Below are 20,731 nucleotides of genomic sequence, written 5' to 3'. Positions count from 1 at the left end.
TGCTTCATTTATTTAGAGTGCTCGCTGTGTTTCATTTAATAAATTAATCATCTTTCAGATACCACCAGCGGAATGGGGATTGGATGTCAATGTTGAAATGAATGGAAATGAAACTTCATACGGAATTATCAGAAATGGCATTTGGGATTTGGTGAACAGTTCCTACATATTCTTTGACGTTATTTGTGAGAAAAACATTGACTTAAAAAAAGTTGATTTAATAGTCAGTGCTGATGAGTAAGTTTTGACCACCTATTGACACTAAACTGTACCCAGATTTTTGTTTGAGCAACCGCTTGCATTGAAATGTAAAGTATAAAATCTGAGTCCATTTTAACTGCATTGAATCATACATTGTAATTTTTATTTCAATAATAATTAATTTCCAGTCAAAACAAGCTAATCCTAACTGTGAATGATAACGTCGTCGAGGACAACATATACTGCTTCACCGACTCCGAGACATACCACCACCATGTATACCATCGTGGCTAATTTTGACAGGTGTGGACCTGTCAAAATTAGCCACGATGATATACACAACAAACTTCTGTCGTATGTCCTCAAGCCCATAGACGATGGCTACTATTGGTGCGTTCACATCGACTCTAAGAACTTCGTCGTCTCCGAGTCCAACAAAGCTCTCTGGGTGCGAGAAGAACAATCCCTCCGATACAACTTCGCTGTCAAACTAGCTTTAACCAAAGAATACACATTCGACAATATAGATAGACTGAAGAAGATTTGGGAGAAGAAGTTGAAAGAATACATTTTTTATTCGACAAACTACTACAGGATTAATGGGGGATTAGAAACAATACAGGACCCGAAAGCATTTGAAGCGATATTAAACGGTTTCAAGTTAGCTCATCCGGATTTGAACCCAAAAGACAAGGACATTATATACGATATGAAGTTAAAGAAGTTGTTTTTAGACGGAAAGACTGTGATATTGCACGTGCAACTGAATCCAAGAATGAAACCAGTGCGGCCAGGCACTTGGGATGGCGTGGAAATAGTCTATATGAAACCTGTTTATTTCTGTATGGCCGACAATCATGAATTTGGTGAGTAGCTTGTAAAAAGTTTGGTTTTAATGATAATTATAGCTAAGGTCATTACATTCAGGAAGGGACATTTCACTAGCAAGTTTTTACTAGTAATAAAAAGTACCTTGAAAATGTATACTTCTTGCAGAATTACGAGTTGTCTGTTAGTCATACCCATCGTATCAGATTATAATACATTGGTGCTAGTTATCTAATTAGTATCATACGTGCCCAGTGCAGAGGTTAAACAGTTAAGACAGGCGGCCGTGGCTCTTGTTATAATAATATGTAGGTTCTTCACACATAGACCTAGATATAGTATGGCATTGAGATCGAATTACTGCGCTAAACGGTCGAATAAGATTGAAAATATGCAACCATTTTAACCACCAATACCAATTACGTAATGTTTGTTGAACATAGAATAAAAATAAACTTTTTACAAACAAACAAAACTGACTTAAATAATACCTTCCACCGAGTCTGACAAATACTATGCTGAAAACGGAATCAAAATCGGTCCAGTCAAACGTGAGATAATCGCGCACAAACACACAAACATTACGGCTAAAGCCCGAAGTGCTGTTACATCCAAGTTTAACTGGCCACAGATCACACGTATGCTAAATTTGTTGGAACGAGGTATAGCCTCCATTATAGCTACACCTAGGTGCAGCCGGTTTTCGATTCAGCTATGCATTTTGGCTTTGTTTTGAATAATCTTATCTGGTGTCTTCGTCTTGGGACTGATTCTCTCTGATCTATGAGATTGAAAAATGAAAGACAGAATTTTAAGGGCAATTTTCATATTGGGAGTACATAAGGAAGTAAATAGGCGTGTATGGAAATGAATAGTAAACAAATTCAACACTTCTTACTTGTAATATCTTATCTTCGTCTCAATGTCATTTGCGGTAGGCGATTAAATCACCAATTGCGAATAATATCATTCATTGTTGACGGCAGAACTTGCAAATTGGAATACTTTTATGTCTGCATTGTCTTTCTTTAAGTACTTGAGATAAAACCTGAGTGTAATCAAAAGGTCAGATTAAAAGCCATTAAAAGGTTATGACTGGTTCAATGTTTATATGCCGATGACCATTGTATTCTTAACTGATTATAAAATCCATCAGATAACGATCTTTCTATCTCAAAACAGAATTGCTATAAATGTGAAAGTAGCTCTGTCTCTACGTTGCGCTTTAACACCAAAACTACAGATTTAAATGAAATACAAATGGGCTTCTATCCGGAAGCAGGAAATAGTTCTCTCGGAACTTGGGCACTCGGGACTCGCTCTAATAATAACTAAATAGGTCAAATCAACAGACATAATATTAGCAATGGCCGTATCGATCCTTAAATTTTTTAAATTAATTTTCCATCTTATCTTTTTTCTTTTCGGGAGGGTGGATCCCCCGCGCCCTTTGTGAGTGCAGCGTGAGGGATTCTCTGACTAAAACCCACCATGTTCCTTCTTAAACTTCCTTACCAGGCCCACGGTAACTCTTTCAAACAATCCAACTTAGCAACTATGTTTCTCTATGATCGAATCATATAATAACATAAAATCTCTAATTTCCAGTGGAATCGATAGCAGTGTCGTGTCAGATCCACTCCTGCGTGGGTAACTTCAACGACGGCCTACAAGTGGTGACTACCATTGACGAGGACTGCATCGTGTCGACTGAGATGCCATACAAGCACCAGGTCACGGTGCAGATGCCCACTCCTGGGGTCATTAAGGCGGAAAATCCCGTAAGTATACGCATACGTATATAGATGATATGTTTATTTCTCCTAAGAGAAATTCAAAACATCTCTTTTGAATATCTATGCCGATTTGCCATTATTGTGATTTGCATTCTGTTTTGATTTGTAAATTAAGGTATGAAAGTTAATTAAATAGGGTTGAATTCAATACCGATTGTTGATTGAGATCTCAATAGAATTAAGTTTTTTGATATTGCCGCTGGACGTTATGAGTCAACGTTATGACAACATCTATTTTATCTAAGTCAAAACAGGTTTCAAGGAGCAAAATAAAATGGCAGAAAACCCGATTTGTAATAGTATATGTATTCACGTAGGTACTATCGACATACAAAATCACACACCATTAATTTATTTACTTGTTTCACAAAATTTACTAACCCTGAAAAACTCGTAAATAATAATATTGGCACTCGCAACATCTTTATACTTATGAGTCCAGTATGTGATAAGGTACAGCTAACATTATATAACCGTACACAAGCAAATTAACTGTTGCTAATAAATTCATTGAATTATCGTTATCCCAAGCGATCAGATTTTAATGTGATATGACACTTGACAATGTCCATTCTCGTTGGCAATGAATATATCAAAATTAAACCAAGTTGAATGAGGAGATAGCTAAAGTGGTGGCAGAAAGTGGTTTATTAGATTTATGTCAAACATATTTCAGGAAAATCGATTAAACATGATATAATCCGACAGTGATTAATAAATTAAAAATATATAGCAAGTATCTCCAAAGACGTAATAGTTTGTCAAAGTCAATACAATTAAGCTTTATTGAGTAGTGATTTATTTTTAATGTTAATATTTTTTACCAATTAAGATAATATCAAATGATGATAATATTATTTATTAATAATCTAATGAGCCATTCAGTGACTTATCAATTGAAATAATAGCACTTAGTCATCCAGCGCAGCACCTATTAACTAACTAACAATTTTAGATTGACATGCTCAAGTTGGACGACAAAAGTTCCGATAGTTCAGAAGAGGGGACATCTGGTGTATTGAATTCCACGACATCGATTACTACACCCACGACATCGACTACTACAACTACGATTAGTAATATTACCAGCTCTTATTTTACTAAGCCTCCGTGGACCACTGGACCTCCTATCAACGTAACGGTCATAGAGAACGTAACTGAGACTATTATTACTGAGACACCGATTATATCAACAACACCGCTTACGACTACTGAAGAACCAACAACCAGGCCACCGCCAGCAGTAAGTCTAAATGTTTGTTCGTGGACGTCCAGAAAAATAATCAGTCTTGTCACTTATCACCTTTGTGTAACCGTGTAAAATACCCCTGCGTAAGAGTCAGACAGGCAATCTGCTGATTTATGTAAATTACTGATGCGTAATGAAACTACTAGAAATAGAAGAAAGTTAGCAGGTGATGATGATGATGGATTTTTTCTCCGCTTACGAGGTGATGTGAGGGGAATGGATAAGGTCATTTGCCAACTATCTGAATGTTCCTCCTCAGAATGTTGGAATTTAAAGATTGCATTTAGAAAATACGAAATTTTGAGTACAGTATTAAAAGTTGACAAATGACCCCGGCTATTCCCTCACTCTATTTAATCCACACTTCGAGGACGACCCTGTATAGACTTCAGTAAATAAATGTATATGAGAAAATTGAGGAGAGGTCTGTTTTATGTGTAGTCACCACGGTAGTCACTATTTCGATATAACATTGCATGAATCATTGCCTTTAATAGCATTTGCATGTTAAATGTTGCACGACTAATCTTTGTGTAACTTTGACGATTTGATGAAGACAGTTGAAGTTTAATTAAATGCTATAAATTGTTATCTTTGAATGATGACATCTTTTTTTAGCCTGAAGAACAACTCCAACAAGTAATGGATGATTTGGAGAATCTCATCAATAATGATTCAGTTCCTGTATTGGTTGAAGATATTAGAACTGCATTTGATCAGGTAACTTATAACTTTTCTTGTTCACTCAAGACTAAGACTCTAGATGGACTAGCATCATTGGTTTATAGATAAAAAAGAAACATAATGCAGACATTAAACTTGAGATGTATATTTACTTCTACTCTCGCCGAGATAGAGTAGAAAAGTCAATACTAAAAAAATTTCAATTTCCAAATTTTCAGGTAGATGAACTTCTAGCAGAAAACGTGGACCTAAATATACCTGGAGAACTGCTTCACCTTCTTGACGGTATTGGATCTCGACTAGACCTGGACGGATCGGAAAATGCTACGACTGTTCGCGACAACATAGCACTGTTGGTGACTAACGCTGAACCTGATCAGCCAGTAAGAGGGCTTAGGATAGCTGCTAGAGACCAAGACGTCTTCACTGATGATGCTTTTGAGATTATTAGAGGTACGTACATATACATATGTTAATGTTTAATTACATTGAACCTAAGTTACCTGCTGTTACCTAAGTGACTTCACTTGTAAGTTACAAAATGTTCTGTCGTAAAGTATCGTCAGGAAGATTTTTTGCAGATTATAATAGAATAATAGTTTAGGTACTTATTTGTACTAAAAAGTGGATAGGGTAGTAAGTACTGAAACTGGTAGGAACACACAGAGAGTTTATAAGGAAGCATAGGTATACATCATAGAACATTGGAAGAGTGTAAAAGCAGAGGAGAGTAACTAAAAATATTTTAAAAAGGTAGCAGAATAATTTCCCTGCAAAGTTCCCAGCACGAGTTGGTTCACGTTTTATGACGCTTGCGATTTTGCGCAACGCCGAGCTAATTTGAATCAGTTGTAACATGTGTACAGTAATTGGTTTCATAGTGCAATAGACGTGAGAACGATAAATTGTAAAGGGTGTTGTATTGAAGAAAAAACATAGCCCATGGTAAATAAAAAAAATAAACAGATTAAATCCTGGTTAAGTCCTAAGTTCTGATAACGATAAAATGTACCTTGATGATGTGACAACTATCTATGTAATTTGCGTGGACATATATGCAATGATGGCGCACGTTATTAGTATTTAAGCTATCATTTATCTAGTATTGTCCTTTTAAAACTATGAACTACTTGAACTTTCCAGATGACTTCGACACATCCCATCTCCAAGCTGACAACAACGAAGCTGTGGTAGTACTACCTGAGTCGGTGTCGGCCACCAACCGACGCATCAGCTTCGTGGCCTTCCGCAATGACCGCGCCTTCCACAGCAAGTCTGCCAGGGAGTTCGCTGTCAATAGCAGGGTCTTGAGTGTTAACGTTGAGAATCTGACCGAGTTCGATGATGGAGAGGTCAGTTTCTTTGTTTTTTGACTTTACAGTAAATGTAATACCTTACTGGAAAATAAATTGTGGTAATAATCAAGTTTGCTAAAATTATTAAAAAAAGAATTCTATTTTTTGTTTTTGCAGTATGTGGACATCCACTTCACTTCCCTAGGCGGCGGCCCTGACCGAAACCAAAGTCGAGCCTGTGCCTTCTGGCACTTCTTAGAGAACGGCCAGGGCTACTGGTCGCAGGAGGGCTGCACCTTCATCCGCGCCACCCGGCCAGGTAGGCTCGACACCTGCCGATGCGACCATCTCACGCACTTCGCCGAAATCCTCGTCCCCAGGACCGTGTTCTCCGAACAAAACGAAAAAGCACTCGAAATTATTTCAATAGTGGGCTGCTGCTTATCCATGTTCGGCTTAGTTATGATAGGAATAACCGCCGTCCTATTCAGATCTTGGAGACGTGACTTCAGCAATAAAATATGGCTGCAGCTCTGCGTCGCCATATTCATACTTATCGTATGTTTCTTCATCATCCTGTTTGCGAAGTTCGATAGCTACAACATCCCGTGCATGCTGGTGGGCGTGCTGCTGCACTACTCGGTGCTGGCGTCGTTCTGCTGGATGGTGGTGGCGGGCGTGGTGTCGTACCGGCGGCTGGTGCTGGTGTTCTCGCGCGAGGCGTCGCACAAGCTGCTGCGCGCGGCCGCCTTCAGCTGGGGCGCGCCGTGCGGCGCGGTGGGCGTGCTGCTGTCCGTGGCGCCGCACTCCTACGCCGGCCGCTTCCAGGACAAGGTGCCCACCGGCACCTTCTGCTACCCCTCCGGCCTCGGCCTGTGGCTGGCCGTCTACGTGCCCATCGCCGTCATGCTGCTCGCGAACTGGACGCTATTCGCGCTGATAGTGCGTTCCGTGTTCGCTTCGAGAAGGATCCAGAGGCACGGCGACTCCAACGAAGCGTTGCGCTGTGCCTCCGTCAGTTGTCTACTCGTCTTCTTATTTGGTCTACCGTGGGTTTTCGGTTTGTTTGCGTTTAACGTCGTATTAGCTTATTTCTTTGCTTTCACGGCCACTTTCCAAGGGTTCGTCTTGTTCATATTCTTTGTTGTTGGGAACAAAAAGACGCGAGATCTTTGGTTGAACAAGTTAAAGATCAAACAGACTCGCAAGATCCCGGTGACGTCGTCGACGTACACGAACAGGAGCACGGGTCCGGCCTTCCGCGGCGCCCCGCAGACCTCGGTAGAGGCGAAGGTGTCCAAGCCGAGGTCCTTAGCGTCATCGGACGACTCGCGGTTTTCTTGACGAACGCAAGCAGGGTCCTCTAAAACGGACCACTTGAGGAAAAGGTCTTGTGACACTTCTTCCAAAAGTAATAAGTATTGACTTCCTACAAGAATTGCCTTCTTTGGTGTTTTTAGAGTTTGTGAATATCGATGCATTTACATTCCAGAAGTTATGCTTATTATCGTGGATATCTTCAGATCCTATGACGACATAGTTCCTTATGATTAGGTTGTTTAACTTAAGTGATATGCAGCAGCCTAATATTCTACACGTGCAGACTAGACAAACTATTTTTTATTACTATCTATTTCTATCTTTTTATTACCTGTTGATGTATATTAATTATACTTTAATCATTATAAAGGTATTAAGTATAGTAATAGAATTCTGTGTATAATGTATACTTGTAGGTATTTATAACTTGTCCAAATATTGTAGATAATCGGTAGAGTCAGTAGACTATGTATTTTGTACTAGATACTTGCTTTGTAAATTATTTCATTTGATGATATAATTGTGTGCATCTATGCTCATAATGATGTCATTGACTAAATCTAAGATACAATTTTTTGTAAGAGAGTTTCAAGTGTATCATAACATTGCCATACAAGGCTATGCATCGTCAGAATTTGTTGGTTTCTACGTTTCGCAATTCTTATAACTGACGATATCAGTATTACGCGTGTAAGGTTGAGGCTCCAATCATTTTTATAAGTTATACTTACTGACACTGCGCCTTATCTTCATGAGACTGAAGTGACGCGATGAGATGCACTGATAGACTATTTTGTTCCTAAAATATCTACTGCGCAGATACCTAAGCCTCATTGAATATATGACGTCCTACCCACATGTCAGAAAATAACAAAATTACTAAAAAAAAGCTCCTACGGTGAAGCCTCAGCCTATATGCTTTTACTTTCTAGTCTACATCTAAATGCGTTCTGTTCCACGCACCAGACTCAGTCAATTGGCTGATATGATATAAATAGCTCCCAGCTTGTAATAGAACGCGAAGGTAAGCATCAAAGAGAGTTACCAAATAATTTATTACTAAGTACCTTTGTAGTTTGATATTGTGAAAGAGCAGTTAATATTCAGACAGATAGTGATGATGGCTACGAAAAAATGTAATGTAGTATTGAGTATATTTATTATACCCAGGTATTGTAATGAAAGAATTAAAAGGGAAATAAAACACCAACGCAAAAAAAAAATTGGAATACCTGCCCTAAAAAAGTTTGAATTAAAGTACTTTGCTGATGCTGACTACAAAAATATTTAAAAAAAATAAGGAGTTAGCAGGCTTACTTCTAGAACATCAGAGGCACCTGACAGCCATTCACTGAACTAATGGATAGCTCCATTAATTTCGCCTCTTCACAATTTATGCGCACAAAATTCTACTCCTTAAAACTTGCAAAACTATACAATATAGGATTATTTACTATTCACACAATATTGACTTATTCTTTGTAAAATTCTACCAAAATAATTAATGTGTATTATACTAGCATATATTATGCTAAAGGGACAAAGATTATTTTTAAATTAATTAAAAAACAATAATAAATGTAGTTAAGTAAATGATACCAAATATAAAATTGACGTTATTTGCATTAGAAAGTTCCTTGCCATGCGAATAATTTCGATAGATATGTTAAAATAAGGTTCACTGTCCAATGATGTGTAACAGTTCGAAAATAAAAAAGGTGCGAAATAAGAGGCTTCTCGTCTTCGCATAGATATAGAGTTATACGCTCGAGTTACGGCGACCTTTACACCTCAGTGGGCAGAGGGCTTAAAATAGTAAGAAATAATTTTATCAAATAACTGTAAATATTATTAGAAAACTGTATATAAAGAACAAAATAGTTAAGGAAGACCAGAAGACTTAGCTTTTGTTTTATTATGAATATTTCTCAAGAAATAATACGACAAATATTACACTTTTGTTACATTTCGTGCCTATACCTATTTATTTCACATTTCCAATAGTTTCAGTAGTGCTGAAATACAACTTTGTATCGCTGGTCAGGCTTAATGTACTATTTTTATAATCACACAGAGGCATTTACTATACTATGAAATTATTTAATAAAATATTTTAAGATATTGCGTACGTTTTATTTAATACTTACCACCATCATTTACAATATTATGATCATCGAGTAAATAGTCTGTTATTCAAAAAGTAGTTAAAAGTATACTATATAGTAGTGTTTTTAGTGTATAGGGTTTTTGAAACTAGATTTGTAGTTTAGCCATGGGTTGCCTGTAGGCAAACATCAGTGATCTGAAGTATCCATACATAAACGATGATAGCAAGAAAATTCGACTTCATATTAGGTACTTGAAAGAGCCTTCTTGAGCAAATACTAGATATAAATATTTAGAAAAAATATATATTTAGAAAAACTGCTTTTAAATCGTTTGCTACTAAAACGCCTACTCAAATTAAGATAGCAACAATGTAAACTTGTTTCGTTGCATGACCATTTTTTTACTATTTTTTTTATTCTGGATTCAAGACCCAGAAATTTAAAAGACTATGTGCTCTTGGTGGTTTTGGAGTTAGGCCTGCCACTGTACCAAGCCTTACATTATGTGTCTGCCAATTACTGATATATGTATATAATTTTGTTCAAAATAACCAGTTTAAAATTAATTGAAGCGGTGCTTGTAGACCCATAATTACGTAAGTAAAAAATGTTCAACCCTTTAACAATAAAAATAGATCAAGTTAGACGCATGTAACAGATCCTGAGCAAATCGATACTCGAGTATAGCCACTCGAGTGACTATCTGGGACCTTCACGATAATATTAATTATTATAGCGATATAATCTGTTACATACAGCCTTTGTGGTAGCCAGTCGTTCGAGCGCCAATCGCCAATCAGCCCGGAGGCTACGTGTGCATAAATAGATCGTAACCATGGCAACGCCCCGTCCGCAAAATAAACATGCTTCATTGAGCGTCTCCATGACAATGACTTTCATTTCATTACTGTCGCCCGCAGCGACAGCACAAAATGTTTTGGGGCATCAGTCCTGCTCTTGATTTGCAAGAAGAGTACCTAAAATATGGCGATAAAAACGCCTACGAACTCAACTTCCTCGTCATCGGGGGCTGCGATGGAAGACATCTGCTCAAAACGTTGGCGCAAGCTTACCGGCACACCAGGCGCTACATGAACCTGTTTGTCGTCGATGGATGTCCTGAGTTAGTCGCGAGGCAGCTTCTTCTCACTTCCTTGGCGTTGGAGAAGACAACACGATGTGGGCTTTTGGAGAAAACTCGACGTTACTTAGAAATCTACGGGAATTTGCTGTTACGACCTTCCACGTCAAGGTACTTAATTGCTAAGGCTCGTCAATTAGTCGGCATGGTTACTAATCCTGACTACATGAATTGCCTGCTACCATGCGTCTCCATTGAACAGATGAAGTATCGTGAACGTGATTATATGGAGAACCTGATCAATTTCTGGACTACAGGTAACACTAATCAGTTTAACGCGTGTGAGCTTTGGGAGCATCGTATAAGACATAGTCTTGGTGTGAGATATGACAGCAGAATGGGAGTTTACGACTGGGACTATCACATGAGGATGAAGGAAATTGGAAGTCAGATTTGCTATCCAGAATACAAACATTTTCGGGAGCACGGCGTGGCCTTCACGTGGCTTGAAACTGAAGTTTGTCGACCAAATGTGAGCTTCGCTGCTGGTGTTTATAAGTGCGGTGATAGATATCTCCACAGGGGCTATTTGGGAGACATAGTAACCTCCCCTTACATTGGGTATGGGCTCAACTGTGAGGACTCGGATATGCTAAAGTCTACTCATGGTGTCAACTATAAACGTGCGACGGATATTGCAGAAAGAAACGTAATGAGAATGTTATACGAAATAGAAAATCGTCAAGAATTCGATGTTGCTGCTTTGAACTTGGAAACAGAAAAGAATTTGGGTATGGTGGTATTGGCTCAGATAGATGCTAAAATATCTGAGAGTGGTCCAGAAGCTCCTTTGCTCTTACGTGAAGATCGAGATACTTACATCAATGTGGATTACGGGAAGGTGCACTTTTTGTCTCTGTCTGCGCTGGAACATTACCCGCACAAGCCACAGTTCCAGGGGTTGTTCCATGGGGTGTTCGTGGGTCACAATATGTTGCCTCGAGTGAAGCCGAGCGTGTGGTCGATGGCCCGTGATGACGCGGTGGTGCTGATGGAGTCGAGGAAGTTCATGGTGGAGCAGAAGAGAGATGACGTGAAGGCTTACGGTGAGCAGATCACACAAGCCGCTACAGCTGCCCAGTGTGAGAGAATTGCTACGTTCGATGCAGAAAAAGATGACTTTGCCAGATTTTTGATCAAACGAAGAAGTGAGAGTACTGACACAAACATTTCGTTTTAGATTTTTATTGTAGTTAATAGTGTATTTTATTATTCTTCTGATAAAGCAGGTGATATTCAGGAACTCGTTTCATTTATTTTTGAGTAGCAACCGATGTCTAATGTTATTTAAAGGTGTATTAAATAAAACTGAAAATATTATTATTGTTTCATTTCTATTCGGTGTATAGTTTCAATTATTAGCTTTATTTTTCGTTTGTTCTTCTGGGTGCCCGCCCACGTCAGACTTTTTATATTTATATGATAAGATACATAATTAATCGGGCCGATTTTGTAGACCTTCTGTCTAGGATTTTCTGAACAACTTTTTGCAGAACGTGTGCATTGCAGTTTTGATATCAGTGTGATTATCTTTTTTCCAAGCAACCACGCCACGATTTATAGGACGTGGGCGGGTAGCCTTAAAAAAAAATTAAGCGTATACCTATGTATTTTACAGCTGCCCTTTTTAGGCGATGGCCCAGGGATGGAAATCTTCGCCATTGAGACAAACTTATAGGTGGTTTGGAAATAAACGAAATATTTATTTTGGTCATTGGGTCGTCTTAGGGGTGGGCTGGTTATCGCCAAGAAGTGGTAGAGGGTATATTACAATAATAAAACAAAATTTAAAATTTGTGTTCATCTATTTTTTCATTAATAATATGTTACATTCATTTAGTAAATCATATAGCAAATATATTTACAATGACAAAATCAAACGGAAAAATTACAACGTCTTAACGTTTTTTTTTCGTTTAAAATTCGTATTTTTATATTATATAATATCACTTAACTTTAACATTTCTAAATCAGTAGTTCGGTAGTGGTGAACGGTTCCTACGAATCGTCGCAACTTCGCGAATGAGGACACGATACTTCATTTTATTGAGCCAATCCTCTTTGCTTGTGCGCATACGCTTTATAAGTACAAAACATTCAATATTCAGTTTACACAATTAATAACTGTTCGATACATACAATGCTTACTGCTGGGGACTCATGACCGTGCTATGGCGTCGTGGATAAGAACAGTTTCTAGATCTAATTAACGTATAACTCGCAAGTTGAGTCCCTGCATCGCAGTTCACAAAACAACGCCGTGGAATATCAAATGTTCCACAGTTGACCGTTCCATAGCGCAGCTGTGTGTGACGACGCCGGGGGAAACGCCATAGCACAGCACGGGCATCTAACTCCAATACATTAGTTACGAGAATTCGTACAAAGAACAGAGCACTACCGTGAGCAATGGCGGCGTCGGTCGCCGGTCGCAATTGACGTGTTAGGCCTACGCGTGCGGGCGGCGGTGCGGGCACCGCGCCGCACAGGACGCGCACGCGACGCCTACCGGGCCCCGCACTCGCCCGCGGCGGCGGCCGAGTGCGGGCGCGGCCGTGCGGGGCCCCGGCCGCCCGGAGCCCCGCACTGCGGCGGCGAGGGCCGCGCCCAGTCACAGAGTATTGCAAAAACATCTACCCTGTACGTGTTCATAGTTCCTATTTAGACTTACTTAAGGTTTAACGATTATCTAGGAGAATAATTACGAAAACAGGGCGCGCAGCCTCACAGCGCCAGTGAACATCGTACCAGAGTGACGCAACCATACGCGGCAGCTCCACTTTATTATTCAATAATTTAACTGTAAGTTAACTACATAAGTGTTTATATTCGTGGCCGGGCCACCTAGCCTAGCGTAAACGCGAATCAAACGATAACTTCCTAAATTGTCACAATAAAATAAACTTGAAAACTATAACATATTTTTAACATACATCTTCTTCTATTTGTATCGGCATAAATTCGTTTTAAGTCAATACAATAATAATAGATATTCTGATAAAATCGAAATAACTTTTATTCACATTTAAGTTTTAGAATATGTGTACGTTAAGGGCTAATTAAATTATGTCATTATTAGTGCACGGTGATTCGAGATCGCTGAACTGTCTACGAAACTAAGTAACAGATGAGAACACAACGAACACAAAGTCGTAACACGTAACATAATGTAACAGAGGGACGTGCGGTGTTGACGGCTGGTGTTCATTAGGTGTGTCAACATCGCGCTCGTAACAAATGGAACACGAAGTTGGGCGTATATTCGGAGAGGTGATAACAGTATGAAAGCGATAGTTGTTGACTCTCCGGGGACGGTTGCATGTCGCCCACCTCCTTACAGCGACGCGATGACACGAACTTAGACAACTTAGACTACAACCAGTGAACCACTGCCAAATGATACTCTAGGACATGACGTCGAGCTCAGCCCTCGCTCTCCCGCTAACTTGTGTTACATTAAAGCTTCGCTTAAGAATTAGCTCAATTTGTTAATCGCCTATCTAATTTGCAAGCTACTTGAGCTTCGTCTGTCGGAAGTGGAACGAAATCGAGCTCGACGTGTCGGAGGACCTCGGCACCGTACAACTTCACTTAACGCTACGTTCATACACCGATGAGTTACTTACATTTACTTTAGACATACAATCTGCCGCACCACCGGGCGGCGGCACTCCAACACATATACAGTTATAAAGCGTATTGATTGAATGAACGAATATAATTATGAAACACGTCAACGTAACAGATCTCACCCTCCGGCGGCGCGGCAGGCAAAACACTTCCAATCGAGACTTACATTCGACGGTTACTCTAAATCGTTTATGAGTACGTTACAAGTTCAGTCATATCGTTTATGTGCAATTAATATGTACTTCATAGGTCAATAATATTTACAAGTCACTGATTCGCTAACGATAACTACGTATTCACAAGCGGCGGCGCGCCGGCCGCGGCCGACGCCGGCCCTACGTCCGATCACTATATTTTATTAGATTAACTACGCGTGAAGAGAATTATCGTGTTTCGTACTAACGGTTAAACTAGTCGACGTGCTTACCCTAACAGTGCAGATAGAGCGGGATACATCGATACCTAGTAGCCTAGCAGCCTACGAGGAGCGGCGGTCAGGCGGGCGGGCGGTGCGGGCGGTGCGGGTCAGTGCGTGTACTCGGGGAAGGCGGCGGCCGGCGGGCTGGAGCCGCCCGGCGACGGCAGGTAGCCGTCCACCGCCTCCTCACTCGCCCACCGGGCTAACTGTTGTTGAGCTTGAATAAATTCATCACTAGAAAATGATAGAGAAGAGGAACGGAGAGTCGAGGCGCGGCGCGGCCGGCGACCGTCGGCCGTCGGCCCGCGTCGGCCCGTGTGCAGTCAGTGGCGGTTACTGAGTGTGGGGGACGTGCCAATGATTATTCCACCAAATTGTATGTAACTACAATAATTTAAAACGCGTACAAATATGTCTGTTCAATTTTGGAGGATTTTTAGTTTCCGAAATTGCATATCAATTTTGTCTCACTGTGAGTAATCATTCACACGTCCATACAATTATGTGTGCAGAGTGGCCTAACAAATTTGGAAGATAGGTTTCAACCTCTTTTAATTTAGCGAATTGAGATTGGCAGAATGCCGATTGAATTCAAAAGTGATGCTCACCTCTCACTGTCAGGCGCGTCCCGTAGACGTTCTGCATCGGCGGTTTCATAGAGCGCGTCGTCGTCGGGCGGCGGGCGCGCGTGCGGCGGCAGCCCCGAGTGCGCCGCGTGCGGCGAGTGCGCCGCGTGCGCCACGTGCGCCGCGTGTGGCGCGTGCGGCGCGTGCGGCGGCAGCGGCGCCGCCGGCGGGGCCGCCGCGCCCGCGAACAGCGGCCCGTGGTGGCGCCCGCTGCCGCGGAACCGCGGGTACCCGAACCGTGCCTCCTCCTCGCCGCCGCCGATACGACCGCGGCATCGTCTGTAATAAGGAAAAGAACGGTACTGTCAATAAGTAGTCTTCATATTGAAACAATAATAGATACCAGAACTTTCAGGATAATTTTTCGGACTTAGTAAAAAGTACGGGAAACTTACGGAGGTGCAATCTCTCCAGGTTCAATTCTATAATGTCTATCGGCCTCTGTCTCGGACATCCTGATGTCCTCGGAGCCGGAGGGGCTCATGTGCCTGCTGGAGTGGTGCTCGAGCTGGCGGATTAGATCTTCGAGGTTGCGAATACGGATGGGTCCACATTGTGGAGGTTCATCTTCTTCATCATCTCCGCGGGCGCGGCGAAGCTCTGCATCATGTAATTTCTCCGCGGAGGGCGCTCGTTCGCGCTTGTATTCATAGTCTTGAAGTGCGCGCAAGTCTCCCGAGCCACCCGCTACGCCCGAAGCACCTGCGCTGGCACGTTGCGCTGCTGCCGTCTTTAGAGCCACAATTATGTTTTCATGGTAGCCGTTCAGGTCCTGAAATGTGGGAAAGTCAATTTTATTATATTTTCATGTTATTTTACTGGAACTTAACTGGATTTTATTGGAGGTGAAAAAATGTAGATCATTCCATCACATACGAGGCTCTGTTAAGCTGTTTATAAAACAAAGTTAAATTCACCTTAAACTTATATTCCATATCAGCGACGGCGCCGGCGGGCTCCTGTCCATCGGACTGGGACCCTGCCTCCAGCTGCTCAGACTGTGAGTCGTCTCCCCACTTGTCCTTGCCGTCCACTGCGCCATAGCCGTGCTTCTTCAGGATGCCCTTCTCTGGCAGCTTCGCCATCGAGTTCTGGGCTACGTCGATAAATGCTATATCTTCTTCGCCTGGAAATAGACGTGAAATTGTTTTACAACGTGTTGTTAATAAAAAAATCCTGGTATTAATTGGCACATTTCGGAGAGCAGTAAATAGTCCAAAATAAGAGGTGTGGTTTGTACTAAACTAAGATAAAATAGAATGAAATGTTTATCAGCACTCACCTGAATGTGTTGGTTCATCTTCACTGCCCGAGTGAACTCGTTTCATTTGTTTGTGATCTCTGGAATAATAGGAAAGACATTTAAGTAACAGTCCACTTAATACTACATTATGGATTCAAGCTGTGATTCTAGTCTGCTGTAGCAAAATTGTACATTATTCGATTGGATTTCTGAGGTTTCCATGCAATTTCACGCTTTTATTACACTGACTTAGAGGTCTGCTAAATCGTGGAGTTGCCTGGAAATCTAAGAAGGCTTCGGGACATATAAAGTGCACTTACGGATATCTACTGGTGCTGCCAGAGCCTGACATGTGGTTGCCATGTCTGAAGATCACACGCTGCGAGTCTCCACGACTGTACATACAAATTACTTTTTAGAATATATACTTTTTGTGTACTTTTAATGAATGATGTTGCGTCAGACAAGTTATAAGTTATCAACGCAAAATACATCATCAAGTTACGGCCCAATAAGCATGTAATTCAGTATATGATTTTGCTTTTCTAGTGGAGATTGCAAATGTGGCTTGCTTTAGCGAAATATTCTCGTTATAAGATGTTTTGAAGTTATGTCGCATAATGTGAAATAAGAAGTACTCGAGGTGCAGTGTGTCTAAGTATGGACTAATCTCCTTATTTCTATCAACCAAAATAATTAGGAAAAAGCGTGTTTTGTGTGAGTGCTCTCTCATGTTGTGAACACACAAATAAAAATTGCTAGTTTTGTTTAAAGTTTTGCTCTAGTCCAAAGCGTTGTGGGACTTAAGCTCAGTGTAATAAAAGCGAAAATCGTGTGAGCGGAAACAAACAGCGGTGCGCAGCCCAATCCACGCGAAGCTTTCGACATACCTTAAAAGATTTCTTTGAGTAGACGAGTTCCGTTAAAAAGAGGAAAGAAAAGTTTAATTTGAGGATACATATAGCGTAACCACCCATTCTTCTGCCATAAAGCAAATCTCTTTGTAAATAAGATATCAAAAATGTCTAGTAAATAACGTCGCGGGTCATCAGGAAAATGGGTAACTACGAAGACGGAGAAATAAAAGGGATTGTAATTTACAAAAATAAAATTTTGTTGTTAAGTTTACAGACAACGAAAAACTTGGAGTTTATTAGTAATTTTAAACATTTAATTGACAAACACTAAAACAGGGACTTAAGAAAGGAACCTGGGGTTTGAACTCAGAGATACCATCCAGATACATACTCCTATGAAATATTTAAGTGCTCATTTCAACAAGATTTGTAGAATTGCATAGGATGTTATCTTTGAGTTCAACCCGTCATCCAAATCTCCAAACTCACCTAAAAGTGTTATTGAAGGAGTGCATCTTCCCTCCGTCCAGGGAGATGTCTTCCTGCGAGTTGTTGGAAGTGGTGGAGCCGGCTGCAAAGCTCTTCGCGATCGGCTTCTTGACGTAAGGCGGGTCGTATTTCCGTGACGTACTCTTTTTCCTGAGGCAGGCGTGGCGTGGGGAACGCACACTCAGATCAATCGATAAAGTTTACGAAATCGGAGGTCGGTGACGACATCAGCTGTCGTCGCCGAGGGTCTCAGAGAGCGAGGAATAGAAGATGATGTTTTTGGGTGTTGATTTTTAACTACACCACATTTTTTACAAAAGTCGGCATCAAAATCTAACATAAAGTTGTAACTTTACGCAGTGAAATGGTTTATCAGAAAGCAATATTGAGAGATCACCTTTTATTCCTCAGAAAATTGAAAATTGACTTGACAGCAAAGACTGGCGCTTTTGGATATTACAAAACAAAGTTCATTTTATAAATTTTTTGAATTGGACTTTAGAATCAACTTTTCGTTTCATTCCTCATGGGAATTGATGTCACATGGAAATTATTATCAAGAGATCGATCTTAGCTTAGTGATAGCAGGCTCCTTCCAGTAAATTAAAAGCGGGGGAAATAGGGACATTTTGTTTTATTACAGAAACAAATATTGCAGTTTGCTAGGGTTTGCAAAAGTTAGCATTGTTTGCTGGAAAGATCCTTAAGTCTTAAATGTAACATTAGGCGTTGCTAACTAGATAGACAGCTGCTTGAAAGAAGAATCCGTGCATCGCACATTCGCTTCTCGTGCAAAAGTTAATAGAATTTAGTGGTAGTGGTAAGTGATTGGTGACGTTAGAGTCGAGCGATCTATATCTTCTCCGGTTTCATAGTAATGTACTGTACATACCTCGGCGTGGCACAACACCACGTACCGTGTCGGAGCGGTCTCAGATCTGTAACTCGCGGAGTAACTAGTATGAGTGACACATCGGAAGATATAGACGCGCGCGCGCCGCCGGGCCGCGGCGTATAGCGCCCGGCGACGCAGCCTCCGACCAAGAAAGGAAACGAAAACGAGTCACAGTTCACATAAGCCAATGCATACATCCAAGAGCCCAGAATCTTAAGGGTTTGAGTCGAGGTGTCTCGAGTACAACGAGGAAAGCCTTGTCGGCATGCAGCGAGGCAGTCGGACGGCGAGGCCTCGGGGACCGCGCGGCCCGGCCGCTCGCGGACACAGAACCACAGATCAAATGCAGTTGTGGCGCGCCAGCCAGGCCGACGCGCCACCCGCCAACTCTAACTCTACGACCACAAAGTAAACGACATAAAGAACGTATGTCCAAAAGGAAAAATAATAAAGTAAATGAAACCAATCGCCGACGTAAAAACGAACAGAAACACCAACGCTAACGTCTAAAATAAACATACAAGTATACGAAGGTGACGATTTAAATTTCTTCTTAAAGACTACCTTTGGTCTGTTTTCTGCTCACTAACCTTAGGCACAGGGAGAAGTTTTTGTGTACTACGACTGACCTGTAGCAGAGAGCGCTCAGGGCAAATACTATGAATACCCCCCCTACCACAGACATGAGCACCGCCACGAGGAAAACCGTGTTCGAGCCGTGGTAGTTCTCTGCGCCCAAACAGAAGGGAGTGAGTCACGGCCGGCGCGGTCGGTGACGTCACGGGGTCGCGTGACGTCAGCGAGGCGGGCGGCCGGCGCCGGCGCCGCGGGGGCTCGCGGTCGGCGTCAACACGACACGACACGGACACGACACGACAGGCACGAGCGACACACACAGTGCGACAACACCGAGTTACCGGCCGTTACCTGAAGCAGTACGCCATCCAGGCGAACCCCACGAACACGGACAGCACGACCGCGAGCAACAATATCACCATGTTCATGGTGCTCATCTTATTCCCCTCGTGCTCACCTGCAAGAGAGGGGTCCCGCGCGTTAGTGCGCCGGCGCCGCCCGCCGCGTCGCGCCCTCCGAGCATTGCTCTGTAGCGTTACCGGTGCCAGCGGCACTCCGCGGTGCCACCAGTCTTACGTAAGTTGACGACATTATTGGACTAACATCGCGTAATGGGTGTGTTTGTCAATGTACCCGATAAAGAAGTGTGCGAAGTATGAGTATATCATCATCTTACATGAGACTTGGTGAACTATGTTTATTACTGATGTATTATGTAAATGTTATTTCCAAAAAACAACGATGCGTGCGGCGATCCAGCGAACGCGTGTTCAGCGTAATTTTGAAAAGCAGTGCTCGGATTTTATGGCCAATATTTTCAGTTTAAAGTAGGGGGAATATTAATAGATACAGTACAAAAACACCTGAAAACATAAACATGAATTATAGTAAAATTATACAAGTTAGGAAGCAGTAATAGTTAGGTAAATAATAAATAATAGTATAGTTATACTAGGAGACACTTCAATATTGTGCTATTCTAGAACTATTTATTACGTAACTGTAGTGACCTGTTCATGAAACATTTATGGCCCATTTTCACCAACAAGATCCTCTTAATTAGTCGAAGATCAGCATTTGTTTAAAAAAAGCAAGTTTAATGAAAATTCCTGCTTAAATTAAGAATGTTGTCGTTTAACCGACTGATAACATTAACGATTGTCGGTGAAATTGACCGTGAGCCTCTTAAGAATTTTCCAACCCGAAATCAATTTCGCATTTTTATTGAATTGATATACTTACTTATGAAAACCCAATTAAAAGAACCATAAAATTGATTGCTTATGCCTGGTTCAACAAACTATTAATGTTGGTTGTCAAACATTTAAACAAATTGGCTGATTATTATTACAACTAGAGATCGATTACTTCTGGA

At 41.2% G+C, this 20,731-nt stretch overlaps 3 protein-coding genes across 6 annotated transcripts in view; 2 read left to right on the top strand and 1 right to left on the bottom strand.

Moving 5' to 3' along the window:
• Positions 1-9,494, top strand: part of LOC124631320 — a 38,820-nt gene extending 29,326 nt beyond the window's left edge. Inside the window, exons 4-12 of the mRNA XM_047165659.1 lie at positions 59-237; positions 390-475; positions 510-1,067; positions 2,638-2,810; positions 3,781-4,068; positions 4,693-4,794; positions 4,977-5,211; positions 5,902-6,110; positions 6,231-9,494. Coding sequence (XP_047021615.1) covers positions 59-237; positions 390-475; positions 510-1,067; positions 2,638-2,810; positions 3,781-4,068; positions 4,693-4,794; positions 4,977-5,211; positions 5,902-6,110; positions 6,231-7,397 — 2,997 coding nt within the window. The 3' untranslated portion in view covers positions 7,398-9,494. The remainder of the gene's footprint in view (positions 1-58; positions 238-389; positions 476-509; positions 1,068-2,637; positions 2,811-3,780; positions 4,069-4,692; positions 4,795-4,976; positions 5,212-5,901; positions 6,111-6,230) is intronic.
• A 911-nt stretch (positions 9,495-10,405) lies between these two features.
• On the top strand, positions 10,406-11,940 carry LOC124631319 (dynein axonemal assembly factor 3 homolog). Its single transcript, XM_047165658.1, has one exon. It carries the CDS (start codon positions 10,414-10,416, stop codon positions 11,800-11,802), a length of 1,389 nt encoding a protein of 462 aa, XP_047021614.1. The 5' UTR covers positions 10,406-10,413; the 3' UTR covers positions 11,803-11,940.
• Positions 11,941-12,408: 468 nt separating this feature from the next.
• The window catches only part of LOC124631318 (disintegrin and metalloproteinase domain-containing protein 11), a 214,089-nt gene continuing 205,766 nt past the window's right edge, over positions 12,409-20,731 (bottom strand). Inside the window, exons 17-25 of one of the 4 annotated variants that reach the window (XM_047165652.1) lie at positions 19,371-19,509; positions 17,886-18,035; positions 17,430-17,441; positions 16,860-16,934; positions 16,579-16,637; positions 16,214-16,422; positions 15,692-16,068; positions 15,279-15,575; positions 12,409-14,887 (exon numbers count right to left, since the gene is read on the bottom strand). In XM_047165652.1, the coding sequence (XP_047021608.1) occupies positions 14,857-14,887; positions 15,279-15,575; positions 15,692-16,068; positions 16,214-16,422; positions 16,579-16,637; positions 16,860-16,934; positions 17,430-17,441; positions 17,886-18,035; positions 19,371-19,509 (1,349 nt within the window). In that variant the 3' untranslated portion in view covers positions 12,409-14,856. The remainder of the gene's footprint in view (positions 14,888-15,278; positions 15,576-15,691; positions 16,069-16,213; positions 16,423-16,578; positions 16,638-16,859; positions 16,935-17,429; positions 17,442-17,885; positions 18,036-19,370; positions 19,510-20,731) is intronic. The other 3 variants (XM_047165653.1, XM_047165654.1, XM_047165655.1) reach the window with 3 other exon arrangements.

The sequence above is a fragment of the Helicoverpa zea genome, chromosome 6 (genome assembly GCF_022581195.2).
Source record: "Helicoverpa zea isolate HzStark_Cry1AcR chromosome 6, ilHelZeax1.1, whole genome shotgun sequence".
Taxonomy (NCBI): domain Eukaryota; kingdom Metazoa; phylum Arthropoda; class Insecta; order Lepidoptera; family Noctuidae; genus Helicoverpa; species Helicoverpa zea.
This window is presented reverse-complemented; position numbering and strand designations above follow the sequence as displayed.

Coding starts and splice junctions, on each gene's coding strand:
- LOC124631319 (XM_047165658.1), top strand. CDS start 10,414: ATGTTTTGGGGCATCAGTCCTGCTCTTGATTTGCAAGAAGAGTACCTA.